Source organism: Adiantum capillus-veneris, chromosome 15 (genome assembly GCF_014529385.1).
Source record: "Adiantum capillus-veneris isolate H3 chromosome 15, ASM1452938v2, whole genome shotgun sequence".
NCBI lineage: Eukaryota > Viridiplantae > Streptophyta > Polypodiopsida > Polypodiales > Pteridaceae > Adiantum > Adiantum capillus-veneris.
Window position 1 is genome coordinate 11,827,336 of NC_140945.1, and position 16,587 is coordinate 11,843,922.

The 16,587-nt window shown below is 44.9% G+C and overlaps 1 protein-coding gene across 2 annotated transcripts in view; it reads left to right on the plus strand.

Annotated features, from left to right (window-relative positions):
• Positions 1-1,896: 1,896 nt before the first annotated feature.
• The window catches only part of BIO1 (adenosylmethionine-8-amino-7-oxononanoate transaminase), a 120,247-nt gene continuing 105,556 nt past the window's right edge, over positions 1,897-16,587 (plus strand). The window contains exons 1-2 of one of the 2 annotated variants that reach the window (XM_086530063.1): positions 1,897-2,821; positions 3,317-3,487. In XM_086530063.1, coding sequence (XP_086386189.1) covers positions 2,001-2,821; positions 3,317-3,487 — 992 coding nt within the window. In that variant the 5' untranslated portion in view covers positions 1,897-2,000. The remainder of the gene's footprint in view (positions 2,822-3,316; positions 3,488-16,587) is intronic. The other variant, XM_086530062.1, reaches the window with a different exon arrangement.

Here is a 16,587-nt window from a genome sequence, read left to right on the forward strand (position 1 = left end):
AGCTTAGGTATTTGACTGGGCCTATCAGGTGTAGCCCTGTGAATCAAACTATTAAGGGGGAGTGTGCTAAACAAGGAGAGGTGCTTATCCCATGAAGCTGTCGTCAACGAGTGGCGTTGACGGTGGCGAAACGTTGGCACTCAGGCATGCTGTATCTGTGGTAGCACAAATGGTCATTGATGATAGCTCTAATAGATTGCAGATGCTAGAGCAAGAGTAATTTGACACGCCTCAGCTTCAAATGAAGCACATCTATAGGGACACTAGGGAGCAGGTAGGCCATGCGAGCATACTAATGAGTTCTACGAGAATATTGTCACACTGTGTAGCAACATAAGGGACATGGAAGGCAGCTCAAGCGGCAAACTCACCGTCAACCCTCATGAGTTTACATTGATTGTGTAAGAGTATTTTTTGCAACGTTGTAAGGAGAGCATCTCCGCTTGTCAGCAACCGATTGGTGCAACAATCGCTTATGGTCTTAGGGGCTCTTAGAGAAAGATGTTGTGCTTCGCCATGCTTTGATTGATATGTATGCCTGATGGGGTGGACCAAAGAGTGCAAGTTTGTGTATGTGTGTGTGTGAGCCTATGACTGACTATAAGATAGATTCAGCCTACCTAAAGACCAAGAACATCAGAAGTAGTGCAGGTAATGGTAGGCATTATAGCAAAAATGAATGCAATAGTCGACATGTTGGCAGAAGTTGCAGAAGGTATGATGATGGCAAAACACATACTAGTGGCAAGGTGGTGGAACAATGTAAGGAAGGTCTAGGAGATGATCCATCCAAGATTGTGCCTTGATACAGATAACCAACACCAAAGGTATGCTTATATTTCATATTTTGATTTCCTCTATGTGATCTCAAAAGTACTTAGATTCATGTACACATTAAAGCAATGAATTTACAACATTTTTATTGAATAGATTATAGATGAAGGTGACAAGGATTGAAGAATTTTTGTGATGCCCAATAAAAGGACAATGGACAATACACCACGGCGTGACAACTTGGAATGATACATGTCTTCATAAAACATCGGTAATGAGTTCCTCCTTGTACAACAACATTATTTTCACAATAAGAGAGTCCCTTCAATAGTAATGGAGAGGCATAAGCCCCCCTTCAACACTGGAGGGGGAAAAAAGTGGCAGGGGAAGGGCACGTTCCCTACGGTATTATCATAAATGTGGAGAACGGTGCCGACTCCACACCATACATATGATTCTTTTCTTTTTTTGATGGACACAAGCATCGTAATGCACGAAATGAGTATGTATCTACTTTAAAGATGATAATGTGCAAATTTTCACCTCCATATATCTTTTGATGCAAAATCTCATTTGTGATGCGAGGTCATAGAGTTTCTGACAAAAGCTTCGAGGAGAGATGCTATGGAGCCATCATCACAAGCTATGCCATGAAGTAAAATCTAAAACACTATTTCTTTTTTTACTTATTACAATTTGCATAGCCTCATCACTATTTGACACACTATATTGAATGAAGTGCCAGCGACGGGATCCACGGCGCTGAAGTGAAGTTCATTTCCTGCAAAGCTCGACTGTCGTCCAATTTGTCCTTGTTTACTTTTTTAGTCCGTGTTTACTTTTCCTCTTGTCTGAGTTCACTTTATTACAGAGTGGGGGAACAAACAATCCCACACGGGCGCATGGTCGGGCTGCCAACCGTGAGGTCCTGGGTTCGAGTCCACATGGGGGGCTATGGGTCAACGCACTGACTTTTTTCTCACCCGTCTTCCCTCCTCGAGATTCCCATAGCAAGCCCGCAGTCGTCGATCCCATCATTCTTTTTTCCCAACCGTCTACCTTCCTTGAGATTCCCATAGCAGCCATCGATCCCACCGCCTTGGGGTTAGTGAAGCAATCAAGGCAAACTACTTACTACCCATAATTGCATTCCGTGCGGATCCCATTTTGATTTGAATTCAAGCCCAATACATTTGAAGACAACTAATGTAACAGCTACACTCGCCATGGATGCTCGGTTGCTCCTGCAGAAAAGGCTCCTTAGGAGGACGGGATCAACTCTATGCAGGCGGGCATGGAGCTCATGCAGCGACAGCAGCTCAAAGACAGAGGAGTTGCCCCCTCTAGACATCTCCCATCCAGTTGTTACAGTGTGGGGTGCAAACACAAATGTAGGAAAGACCCTAATCTCCGCTGGGCTCTCTGCCTCTCTTCTCTCCTCAGGCTCCAGCGTCTCCTACCTCAAACCTCTGCAGACGGGCTTCCCACATGACTCCGACTCCCGTTTTGTTGTTAGTAAGGTGCGCCATACACTGCCACATCTCTCTGGAGAGTTTCTCCAGAGGGTCCTTGTTTCTCACAGTATACGGCATGTTTCGCCTTCTGTCCTTGCATATGGACCTTATCCTCCTGAGCATGACTTGCCACCTGATCAAGCAAGGAGTTTGATTAGGAAGGATAATGTCTACAGCTGCGAGAAGTTTGTGCTCGAGGCTCATCCTGATCTGGGTGGAGCTGAATGGTTGATCAGAGCCCCCAATGAAGCTGAGGAAATTTCTACCACCTCTTTGAGTTCCACATTTGAGGCGTCAACCTTGTGGAGCTGGCTCCATGCTGTTTCACCCCACATTGCATCGGCACAAGAGGGACTTTCTGTTACCGACTCTACCCTCTTGCATGAGGTTGCCAGATCAATTTCAGCATTCTCCAAGGCAACAACTGGCTTACCGTCCAAGGTTAATGAGCTTCAGAGATGGAACATAATAGAAACTGCAGGAGGTGTGGCAAGCCCCGGTCCTACTGGAACCCTCCAATGTGACCTGTACAGGTGTGAGGAAATTGTTGCTATATTTGTCTTTCAGTATTGTTTGTGCCTCCAAATGCAAAAATGGTCTTGATGGCTAGTGTGAAGTGTTCCAGTCGGACAGGGATTTGGCTGAGATGCCATGGAGTCAATAACAAGCTAGTCTAAGTTCTTCCTTGAACATCTGAGTAGGTGGCAAGGGAGGGAGAATAATTTTTTGTATGGGGTATTTGACTGTAATTAACGGCATTTTTCTCCTAAGATATTTGCTCTTTCAAAGCCATAAACTATTGTTTCAACCTTTTGAACGTTGTGACAAAACCTTCCCTATGTGTTGGGTGTCTTGCCAATATGTGATGTCTAAGACAATAAGCCTAAACAAGGCCGTTCTCATTTGCTAGTTTGTTCATACATCTCTTTGTAGCAAGTGGCAGACAATTTTTTCTTTCTTACGGTTTTGTTAGAGCATGACATAACTTTTAAGTAACCAGATTGTTTCAATTCTAGGTGATTTTGCAGGCCTTTTAGGTTACCAAGCGTCCTTGTAGGAGATGGAAAGCTAGGAGGTATTTCCAGTACCATCACAGCATATGAAAGCTTGATAAACAGAGGCTATGATGTGGACGCCATTGTTTTGATTGATTACCATCTTGGAAATGGAGACCGATTGCGAGATTATATGGGGCACAGGTTTGTCTTTATATTCTCTGAACGCAGATGCGCTTTTTAACTTTTTACTCCACTTGTTCCGCTATCTCTGTTTAGAGTGGGCTTAACCTCCTTTTCCATCTTCAGTACTTTGTGCTTCTTTACAAGCTACCTTGCTTGGTTGAAGATGCTTGTATAGTGTGTGTACTCGTAAGGTGTAAAAATTATTTGGCCATGGATGCAAAATGGATGGAGGACAATGGTGTGGCATATACTCGTCAAATTGAAACTATATCTTGAGTACTTTGCCTTACAACTACTTTCACAAAGCGGAAGTGTATCACAATTTAAATACTCAGTGAAAATAATACCATTAACAAGCCAAACTGAAGATAGGAGGAGAATTGGAGATAGAGAGAATAGACACCAGACTTGGATGATTTCGAGAGCCAATGCTCTCAACTCCGAAGAGTCTCAGCCCAATCTCAGGAGTGTGGCAACGCTTTGAGCTTTCTTGTATTTTGATTCCGAAATAACGTAAGCAGAGGCCAAAGTCTTCTCCTGCTATAATCCTCATACAAGAGAGGAAGCATTGGCAATGCTACATTGGCAATGCTACAATCTCTTAGGCAAATCATACGAGAGATCACTATTTGTCATGAATGGTCAATGTAGAACTGACTCCAGAGCAAACTCCTCGCATGGTGATACTCTTGTTTTGCTATGCATTCTTCGCAGAGTCTCCATAGGGTGGGGGTCAAGTGTTTGGGAAAAGTGTCAGCTTACAATCATGCCCTCAAAAATCCAATAATGATCATTTCCTCTTTGGAAAATCATAGAGAGGATTTGTGTATGGTTAGAGAAACAATCTTTCTCAAACACTGTAGGGGCTCCTTCAATAGGTGTGCCAGAGGTGCTGTTTTGTAGGTGTGGGTAGCCTCATGGAATAGAGGGCATGGTCAATGCTTTTCTGGTGAGAATAGGGACAGCCAAGGGGGCACGGTTAGTCACAGGGGACACCCATTTTTGGGCTTCCCGTCCCCACTTGCCGTCCCACCCTCTTTTTTTACACTAAAAATCCATTTGAGCCCCGTTCCCCGTCCCCAAACGCGTCCCTTGTGACTATGGGGGACACCACTTGGGTCGAGAGAGATTGTTTTGAGAGAGGGAATTGGCCTAGATAGAGAGAGGGCGCTTTTTTGGAGAGGGGTCGCTTTTTGTGGGGCCCCTGATGTGGGGCTCCCTTCTTTAGTAAGTGGTTAATGTGGGCGGTTGGACATCTCTAATACCTATAAACCTTGTAAAACTCACTTAAAAAATTAGTAAGATAAACTTATGCTCTTAGGTGTCCTACATGCAATCTCATGCTAGATACATACTGGCACGTACTTTGCATAAAAGCAGCTGCTTTTCCCGAATTCAACTGCGTTTTGAAAAGCTTTCTCAACCAATTTTCATGCATGTTCTTGTCCTTAGTGCACAACACTTACTCAACCTCGAATCTGCTCATATCATCAGACATTCTCATCCTAGTACTTTGGTGACCCACCTTGTGATGCACCAAAAATGCACATAACTTAGTAGATATTCCTTGTTGCTCTACAATAGTGCCACGGAAGTGGCGTTTCAAGGGCTTGAAATGCAGAAATGGCTGTTTCCTATCCAAGGAAACGTCGAAATGGTTTAAAACAGCTTAGAGAGCAAAGTTACAACACTGTAAAATAGGCTTAAAGCACTCTCGGAGGCAAAAGAAATCGGTGGATTTCCTTGGTTATTTGGGTCGAAAGTCGACTTTCAAGGTGGCAAGCGGATCAAAGAAGCGTACTCACTCCAAGGATGACCTAGATTTTTCTTCGTCTTTAGAGAAATATGACAGTCCATCGTCCTCTAGTTTTAGTAAGGATGAGAAAAGGCAGAAGAAGCGGAGAAAAAGTAAGGAAAACAGTTCTGAAAAAGTCTAGAAGGCATGGGAGGCCATCTAGTAGTTTAGAGGAGGAGAGCTCGTCCTCTTCTAACCGTGAGCAGATGAGCAAGAAGACCAAGGAGTTTAAGGAACGGGGTCAGACCGTCAGGTTTGAGACGTTTTCAGGCTACCAGGACACCCATCGAGCCCTTGAGTTTGTACAATAGCTTGACGTCGCCTTCTCGGGAGGTTGGTTTACACGGAACACTCCAATGTGCGAAGGGCAACATCTTACTTGAAAGGAATTGCACAGACATGGTGGTCTACTCTGTTGTTATGCAGAGAAGCACCTGCGATGTGGGTAAAATTCAAGAAAATTTTCATGTCAACTGTCACAAACTGCTGACGTGTCAAAGCCCTAAAGAAGGGAGCCAACTTGTAGATGCCGGTCGAGGGGCCTAAACCCTAAGAAGAACAAGCAACAGAAGAAGAAGTCCTACCAACTTATGGGAACCCCGTCTGATGGTGCCCCAAGGGACATAAAGAACTAAAATAAAGCAGGACTCACACACACAAGAAATCACGAAGCTGGTAGATGACGTGGCAGATTTTCGAAAATCACGTTGGTTGATGACGTGGCATGTTGTACGGATTTTCGCGTTCTGCGTTGACTGCTGACGTGGTAGTTGAACGAAATTCCGGATTTGACGCTGACAGCTTTTGAGCATTGCTTTTAGACCAGATGCTTTTGAGTTTTGAAGGCTTTTCACTATAACTGCTTTTCAGGCCAAGGGCCTTTAAATATGAGGCTAGGGCTCATTCTTTGGCATGCTTCCTAGAGAAGGTGCAGAGTCTGGAGTACCGGCTTGTACTAGGTTGATGCAATATAAAGAAATACTGAAAGAGGCGCCAGTTTGGGGCCAATACTCTCTGGGGTGGAATTCCGGCACTCCGTGTTCCGTGTCGTCTCTCTCAGTTCAATTATTATTGAAGTGCTAAAAATCTGTTCAGTCTGTTCTTTTCTATTGACACGTGTCACGTGACACATCCCAACCCTATGTGTCCGTGGACAAGCTACACCACAGCAGGGTTCAGTCAGTTCAGTCAAGTATAGATTAGCAGTGACCTGGCACTTTTGTGAGTCTACTCGTAGACCGTGCATGCCCAGTCACTGAGTGTAGATGCATATCCTCTGGTTGCATACCACATAAGCATCAGCATTTCCATCAGAGTCAGTTTGGGGATTTTTCAAGTGACTTTATCCTATTTTTCCCTATTTTTAACATTTTTCACTTATTTATTAAGTGACTTTTGTTGGGTACTCAGTAGGGCAATTGGGTAAGTTAATCTATAAGCAAACCCAAGTTAGCACAATTGGGCAGATGAGCAAAGAGCACAACAGGCTTCCCCAAGCAGCAGGTGCTCTCTCCCTCTCTCAACAAGACCTCCCCAAGTCATCCCCTTGGTGAGCCATCCCCAGCAGTTAGCATCGCCATCAAGCATCACTCTTCCCTGGCGTTTTCCTTCTCCATCAGCATCACCATCAAGCCTCTAAGCTTGGCGTTTTCCCCCTACCAGAGGCAGCGTTTTTTCAGCAAATTACTAACGCTAGCAATGCTGCAAACTTCAGCGTTTTTCAGTATGGGAAATACCTGCAAAAATCCAGCGTTTTCAGCCTACGACCTCAGCCCAAAAACGCAGCCTGAACATGCTTCATCCTCAGCGTTTTTGTCTTCAGCATGACCCTCGACAACCCCATCATATTCAGCCATAAAGACAGCAGTAAAACAGTCATTTTCAGCCACCGAAACAGCCCGAAAATCAGCAGATAGAAGACCACAGATTTCGGCCATCAAGTCGTCGTCGTCATCTCCGTCGTCGTCATCTGCATAGTCCAATTGCATCGTCATTGTACACCTTTGTGCAATCAAAAAGTAGACCACTCTCGCCGACGAGAGTGGGGCCTTCAGAGGAGGGTTTTACAACCTCTCGAGTGTCGTATCTCTTTTCTCTCTATCTCTCAGTCTCATACACTTGCACGCAAGATGTCCACTCACTTTGTTCGTGATCATAGCACTCTCCATAAAGACGGAAGGCTCTCTCCTTTCCTAAGAACTAAAAGGAACCTTGAGCAAATATGGATCACTCATCTTGAGCAAAGCGCAAACATTCATTCTGCTGCTCCTTACATTGGTATCAGAGCTTTGGAAGTGTTTTGTACTACTCAAGGGAAGAACCACAAGAATTTTTTTTGATTGTTGCGGTCGCACGAACCCAAGTTCGCTTGGGCATGTCGATTCGTAATCGTGTTTTGTTGAAGAGTGACAGGAATCCCAAGAAAGAAGGGCTTGTCCAGCCTCCCCTTGTGTCTCTTTTCACTCATCAAGAGCGGACCGTGCACTTGGCGGCCGGCCAATCGACGTGAGGTGGGAAAAAGCAACCTTGGTGTGAGCGCAAGGCTGCCAAGGGGTGCGCCCGCAGAAAGGAGTAGAACTCGGGTGAAGAGAAGATCCTTCTCCATCGCAATTTGCAAGCGAAAGAAGACCTCAAGAACCTCAAGAATCCAAAACCCTCAAGAATCAAGAACCTCAAGAACTCAAGAACCTCAAGAAGCCAAGTTCCTTGGGAACTTAAGAACCCAAGATCATAATGCATGGTCGTCACCCGAAGCGGAATGGATACTTCGCATACAGTTTATGAGCATGAGAGAGGCGACGAAGACTCTTCCCCACCTGGAGATGATTTCTTCAACCCTCCCCCTTCGCCATCTACGCTACCAAGTGCACCAAACCCTATGGAGGCAATGGTCAAGCAGATGATGGCCATGATGGATAGACAAGAAGCAAATCGCCTTGCTCAGGACCGCGAGCGCGACGAAAGAAACGCAAAACTTGCCGCAAAACAAGAAGACAATCGACTTGCTTTAGAACGCGAGCGAAACGAACGCAAAGAACGGAAACAACTAAGAAAGGCGGAAGAGGCGGCAAGAAACGCGGCCTTGGAGGCCGATTGTACCGTTCAAAGATTGGCTTTGGAGACCGAGCGTGAAGCTCAAAGAGAGCTACGCACTCAAGAATTGCTTCGACAAGCGCTAGCCTCGAAAACCGAACCACCCAAAGATCATGGGAGTTCGTCAAGTGGATTCCAAAAAAGTTGACTTTCAGTAAGTATGACGGTAAGATGGATGCTACGGTTATTCATTCTTGGTTGCATCCATTTAATGCTTATTTTGCGACAACTAAGTAGAAAGGAAATAGCAAAGTTTTGATGGCCGCTATGTACCTTGCCGGCGATGCCATTAATTGGTACCACGCATGGCAAGAGGCACAGCTAGCCGCGCACCTAGAGGCAGCCGACGGATTCATGCCCCTTTCCTTCGATTGGGCTGATTTCCAAGACAAGCTTAAGGCGCGGTTTATGCCACCTCAGTACCTCGCACGATTGAAAGACGATTGGCGCTCTCTCAAGCAAAATGGTATGCCGGTTATGTCTTTTTCTAATTGTGTTTTGTAGCTAGGCACTCAATACGAAAATCGGATGATGAGGGCAAAGAGGCTTTTCTCTTTGGATTGGACGAGTATATCAAGTACGATGTCGAGGTACTCGATCCAATCGATCTCAACAAGGCGGTAGCGATTGCTCTCGCACAGGAGATGAAGCACAACAAGGGAAAGCCTAAGGAGAACAAGACTTCCACAAGTACCTCGCAGACTTCTCAGAACCCTCAGAACGGTAAGAACGGTAAGAATGATAACTCTTCTAACCAATCTTCCAACAGTCTCTCATCAAAGAATTCTTCCAATGAATCTAAGGGTAAGGCTAACACAATTGCTAAACCTAAGCTTACTCCAGATGAAAAGGTAGCACAAAGAATTGTAGGAGGATACATCACGTCGGAAGAACAAAGCACTTATTCTAAGGAAGGTCGTTGTTTTCATTGTCACATTAAGGGTCACATAAAAAGAACATGTCCTAAGCTTGAGTCGAATGAATCTAAAGAACCCACAGCACCCACTTCCTGTGTCAATGCAATGAATGATAACACGAGTGTGCCCTCAGTTTCTCAGGACCCTCCCATTGATGATTCTCTCATTAAATGTTATGGTCGTACGTCGGGGCACCGTTTTGTCATATTGTTCGACCCAGGTAGTATGCATGATGTGATCAATTCCTCTCTTGTTGAGAGAGTCCGCCTCGAAGTTAGTCCGAGATCTCCTATCGAGGTCTCTTGCTTTCGTCTCGGTATGGACGCTCTCATCACGGAGGAGTGCCTTGATGTGTTGTTTGCAATTCAACAGACTGCCTTCACTAGAAGATTTGTTGTTTCTCCTCTCTCAGGATGTGATATGATTTTGGGCATTCGATGGTTTCGTGATAATGAGGCTCTCATGAAATTTGCTGCTAACACTATAACTCTCAATGCCGACAGTGATTCGCCTATTGTCATTCATGGAGAGGACATTGCTCATTCTCCATCTCTCATTGCTAATACGTAGGACAAGGTTGAAACGATTCGGGAGCAGGAGACTCTCTCAGTCTCTTTTTCTCCACATCATGACACACTGGAGTTGCATGATTATGAGAAGCATGATGATTTGAAGGATAATGATTTGCATGAAAGCTAACCTCGTTGTAGATTCGATCAATCACGAAGGATCGATCTTGGCTCTCGAGCCTAGGTCTAAGGAACCCTCACAGGAAGTATTATGTGTTCGCATGATTGATACGCACACATTGTTCGAATGTTTCATTCGTGATCGTTTCCTGTATTTTAGTCAGCATCGTTATGTGATCCCTTTTCCTAGGCATGACATATTGTATGTTGAGCACGTTTCTCTCATGGATGAGCACGAATGTGTGCGGATTTTTCATGAAAAGCTGAAAAGTATGCGTTCAAGGAAGTCACATTCCTTGTCTCTTCCTTGGCATGACACAGTTGTCGACAGAGCACATGATAGTATGAGCACCAAGCATGGGCATTTCCATTGGGAGTTGCCACAGTTGACTGATTTCGATCAAACAGGAAAGATTCGATCTCATTGTTTGTATGTGTTTGATGAACGGGTTGTCACTCCGTCTATATGTTCATCTACATTGCATACACAGTCTTTAGAGACGACAAGATTTTCTTCCTTCACTTTACATGGAATGGGTATGTTCATGGTTTTGTGTTGGAAATGGTTTCAGGAATTTTCAGCCATGGAGATTCTTGAAGATGGAAGAAGCACGACTCTATACGAAGTTGAAGCATTGAAGGAGCCACAAAATTTGGACGCGGCCCATAGAAGCAAGCGTTGCAGACCTTTATGAAGTTCAAGTACCGCACGACCCACACATCAGAGTGGGCCAGCGAAGAGTCCCTTCCAGAATTCTTGATGCTGTTGGCGATCTCCCTCGACGCCATACAGTTCGGTACCAATACCTCACTTTGAAAAGGAGGGGATGTCACGTGACACATCCCAAGTTCCAACCCTATGTGTCCGTGGACAAGCTACACCACAGCAGGGTTCAGTTAGTCCAGTCAATTATAGATTAGCAGTGATCTGGCACTTTTGTGAGTCTACTCGTAGACCGTGCATGCCCTGACACTGAGTGTAGATGCATATCCTCTGGTTGCACACGGCATAAGCATAAGCATTTCCATCAGATTTCATCAGAGTTAGTTTGGGGATTTTTCAAGTGACTTTATCCTATTTTTCCCTATTTTTAACATTTTTCACTTATTTATTAAGTGACTTTTGTTGGGTACTCAGTAGGGAAAATTGGGTAAGTTAATATATAAGCAAACCCAAGTTAGCACAATTGGGCAAATGAGCAAAGAGCACAACAGGCTTCCCCAAGCAGTAGGTGCTCCCTCCCTCTCTCAACGAGACCTCCCCAAGTCATCCCCTTGGTGAGCCATCCCCAGCAGTTAGCATCGCCGTCAAGCATCACTCTTCCCTAGCGTTTTCCTTCTCCAACAGCATCGCCATCAAGCCTCTAAGCTTGGCGTTTTTCCCCTACGAGAGGCAGCGTTTTTTCAGCAAATTACTAACGCTAGCAATGCTGCAAACTTCAGCGTTTTTCAGCATGGGAAATACCTGCAAAAATCCAGCGTTTTCAGCCTACGACCTCAGCCCAAAAACGCAGCCTGAACATGCTTCATCCTCAGCGTTTTTGTCTTCAGCATGACCCTCGACAACCCCATCATATTCAGCCATAAAGACAGCAGTAAAACAGTCATTTTCAGCCACCGAAACAGCCCGAAAATCAGCAGATAGAAGACCACAGATTTCAGCCATCAAGTCGTCGTCGTCATCTCCGTCGTTGTCATCGGCATAGTCCAATTGCATCGTCATTGTACACCTTTGTGCAATCAAAAAGTAGACCACTCTCGCCGATGAGAGTGGGGCCTTCGGAGGAGGGTTTTACAACCTCTTAGGTGTCGTATCTCTTTTCTCTCTATCTCTCAGTCTCATACATTTGCATGCACAATGTCCACTCACTTTGTTCGTGATCATAGCACTCTCCATAAAGACGGAAGGCTCTCTCCTACCCTAAGAAATAAAAGGAACCTTGAGCAAATATGGATCACTCATCTTGAGCAAAGCGCAAACATTCATTCCGCTGCACCTAACAGCACGTGGTGCCCCGTCTTGTGACAGTGGTATCAGAGCATCAGGCGTGTGCTTTTCTGAAAGCATACTGGTCCTACATAAGAGAAGATAGAGCTATTGGAATTTTATTTTAGGTAGCTCCGACCTCTGAACACGGACTTATTAGCCACTCCCACCCTTACTTCATCGCGTATCGGGCGCGCTCCTGTCTTCACCGCTCATGTCTTACAGGGCATAAGCCATTAAGATCACTTGCAAGAGAAGGATCCAAGATTTGTTTCGAGTTGTTGTTCTTCTCAGAGACAGTACCATGCAGATGTTGATAGCTACCAAGCAGCATACTCCAAGTACTTGGCAAGCTTTCAAGAAAAAATTTACCCGAAGTTATATGGTTTTTGACATCTTCCTTCGGAGTGCAACTTCTGGCAGAGTGGGGTATCTTGAAATGCTTGCCATGGAAACCCTAGCAGATTATAACTTGAGATTTCTTGACATCTCTCAATAAATGTCTTCAAGAGCAGATGACCTTGGAGGTCCAGTGTGTTGCTATCTTGGGACTACCATCGCCGCGAGAGGAACATTTTTTTGTCCAAGAGCTGATGGACCATGCTGTGCTCGGCTACGACCTTATGGAAGGAATCTAACCCTAATTTTTGGTGCAGGTTTCAGGATGGAAAGTGTTGACTTCTTGAGCTCGGCTGATGTGAAGATTGCTTTTTAAGTTTGAATTTTGTTTGAGTTCCGTTTGAGAACTTGTTTGGTGATCCTGTTTGAAATTTGTTTGAAATGGATGGTATCTGTTTTGAACCTGTCTTGGTGCCGATTTGAATCGTTTGACTCTGGTTGTAATACTATTTCAATGATTGGTGAGTTTACTCGCGAGTGGAGTACTGAGAAATGATGTTCGAGAATGCTTGTTCATACTCATGGCCCGGACCCTTATGGTTATTTACAGGGGGAGTATTGTTGTTGTGACTCCCGGCCCGGACCTGGATCGTTATGCGGGAGGAGTATTAAGAAGTTTGAGCAGTGGTTATTCTCAGCACCTCCAAACGACACAGGCTGCAATTTGGGGGGCGTTTGGTTGTAAAAGGCCTCTATATCTCCCGGTCCGGACCTTTTTAGGTTATGCGGGAGGAGTGATGAGGGAGTCGTTGAATATCTCTTGGCCCAGACCTTTTTAGGTTATGCGGGAGGAGTGATGAGGGAGCCGTTGAATATCTCTTGGCCCGGACCTTGTTAGGTTATGCGGGAGGAGCGTTCATCGGCGGCTTTATGTTTCTATGTCTAGAAACATGCATATGTGAGCATTTGTGTTGCATTGTGATGTGCCAATTACTGAATATTCCTAATTGGATGAGATTGCCTGGGTATGTAATTTTAGTGCATCAAGACACCTGTGGAAGATCAGTACGGTCTGGGTGTGATGGCTAATTTTACTACGCCGGAATATCAAGAGTTCTGATCTGGACGAAAGGAGAAGCTAACTCCTTGATCAAAAGAGTTGAAAGGAGAAGCTAACTTCTTAACAAAAAGAGCAAACTGATTGTCCCTCGGAATGTCCCTCGGAATGACCCTCGGAAATTTTTGAGCTAACTTGAGTTGTTTTGCAGATATGTTGTAATCGCGGACGATTACTCTCTTTCAAGAAGGGGAGATGTCACAAACTGTTGACGTGTCAAAGCCCTAAAGAAGGGAGCCAACTTGCAGATGCTGGCCGAGGGGCCTAAACCCTAAGAAAAACAAGCAACAGAAGAATAAGTCCTACCAACTTATGTGGACCCCGTCCGATGGGGCCCCAAGTGACATAAAGAATTAAAATAAAGCAGGACTCACACACACAGAGAGGAAATCGCGAAGCTGGCTGATGACGTGGCAGATTTCCGAAAATCACGATGGATGATGACATGGCATGCTGTACGGATTTCCGTGTTTTGCATTGACTGCTGACGTAGCAGCTGTATGGAATTCCGGATTTTACGCTGGCAGCTTTTGGACGTTGCTTTTAGACCAGATGCTTTTGAGTTTTGAAGGCTTTTCACTGTAACTGCTTTTCACGCCAAGGGCCTTTAAATATGAGGCTAAGGCTCATTCTTTGGCATGCTTCCTGGAGAAGGTGTAGAGGCTGGAGTACCAGCTTGTACTGGGTTGATGCAATATAAAGAAATACTGAGAGGGGCGCCAAGGTTTGGGGCCAATACTCTCTGGGGTGGAATTCCGCCACTCTGTATTGCGTGTCGTCTCTCTCTCTCTCTCTCTCTCTCTCTCTCTCAGTTCAATTGCTATTGAAGTGCTAAAAGTCTGTTCAGTCTGTTCTTTTCTATTGGCACGTGGTGCCCGTCTTGTGACATCAACGTGGATATCAAACGAATATGAAAGAGATGTCATCACGGCTTGGCATCATTTGAGAATGACTAAGAAAGATACATTGGATGGCTACTGCCAGAGGTTTTGGGATACTTATTTGCGATTGTCTTCGTTTTGAAAGACTACTTCGAGGGACTAGAATGAGCGGTTTTGCTGTGGTTTGCCAAAAGAGATTCAAGAGTTTTGTGTGGAACAGAAGTCTGACTCTATTCAAAGACTTATGGGACATGCTAAGCAAGGATTTGGAATGCGTGGCGGACTTATCCTACAGACATGATAACCTCACCAAGGCAAGAGTCTTCCAGTGAAGAGAATGAATCAGGGGAACCGGATGACAACTCATCACAAGATTTCGGAGCAGTAACAGAATCACATGGGAACGAGATGCAAGTTCATTAGAGGATTCCGGAGAAGAACATGGATCAAATGATAGTGCGTCTCAGGGTTCCGACGATTGAGACTGATGTGCCGATGGACAAGGGAGGCTAGCGACGCTACCCATAGGTCCCAAGGCACGAGGAAAGAAAGGAAAGGGAATCAGCTTGTAGATTAGAGAATTCCACAGATTGAGATTGAGGTGCCAACGACAGGGAGGCCAACAAGGTTACCAATAGGTCCCAGGGGACGAGAAAGGACCAGAAAGGTAAGCTAAGTCCACCGGATAATTTGGTCAAGGGTACCTTTTGGCCCTCGATGCAAAGTGGATGGAGGAGGAGAACCTCGCAAATTCTCTTCAAAGAGAGCTGTACCTTGAAGCTTTTGGGCTATCAGTAGTGTCTTTGCCAAAAGTTACCAATGAATCAACACGTTGAATTTGGTGATCTGGTGGGACGCTGACCGTTCAAGAGGGGAGCCACTCCACTCCCTTGTCATAGGTTGCCTAGATTGAATAAAGTCAATAATTTCTCTTTGAGATTTTAGGGTGCTGACGGACTGTCAATATTTTGCGGAATGACTTTATGAAGTGTGTGCATTGAATTAGAAATTTCCTTGATTAAACTGAAAACATGTGCTCTTTCATGTGTGTGTTGTTAGAGATGTGACAAACTTGGGCACCCCAAGTCTGAAATCTGTCACGACACGAGAGAAAGAGATTCACTTACAACACTTCACAAATTCAAATCATCGTTAAATTGAGTTGACGCGGCCCTGCGTAGTTCTGTGCCAAGAGAGATTGGCCCCAAAGACTAGCACCCCTTTCGGTATTTCTTTTGTATTAATCTTTGAGCAAAGTACAACTCCCGAGGGTCCTCTGCTCTCAGACTTTGCGTGCAGATGCCCTGCAGAGTGAGGCCCTTGGGTTCCTTTTGTTCTTACAAGGGATGCCAAAAGCAGAGCCCCAAAAGTAGCTTCTCAAAAGCTACTAACTCAAAAGCAGTAGGCCCAAAAGCAGCTAGCGCTATTCGTGAAAATCTGTACAGCTGTGCCACGTCAGCTCTGTTAGTGCAATTTACGGAATTCCGTACGTTCTACCATGTCAACAGCTAGTGTGATTTGCAGCGTTCGTACAACCAACAGCTTGTCCGTTTTTTTTTATATTGTCTAGCGTCCTTAGGGCCCCGTCGGATGGAACCCTATAAGTTGGAACACTTATAAGATCATGCCACGTCATCAGTTTGTGACATACCCTCCTCTTGAAAGAATTGTAATCGCCCTCGATTATGTCTGCAAAACAGACAAAGGCCATAAACCAGTTCAGTAGACACTGACTCTAAGTACCGACGCACTAGACACGACACATCTAGCACTTGTACAAAGACGACAGTCACATCACATCGCATGCCATCACATGACAGATCAAATCAATCACAGAAAAATTCATTCCAAATCTCAGACCATGATTGCGCGCAACGTATTTAGTAATTGCATCCAGATCCATCCTAAACCACACTGATGTCGGATTAACTAATCCTTATTGCGATCATGTCTATAGAGATTTTCAAGACTGAAATGCTGCAATCATTTCGTCTTTCAGTTCTTGCACTCAAAACAAATTACATGAGAGAGTACACATCATTCAGGTTTAATTTCGGGAATTCTCATTTTCATCATTCATAAAGTCATACGGCAGAATATTGTCAACACAAAAGTATCCCTGAAATCCAAAGGAATATCAATGACTATTCTATCTAGGTAATCTGTGACAAAGGAGCGGAGTGACTCCCCTTTGTGCAGTCCCGTTGCACTAGATTCAACCCTGCTAATCCGTGGGATCTTTCGGAGTAGACGCAGCTAAACTGAACGCCTCAAGGTAAAGTTCCAAAATCTGAGGAGTA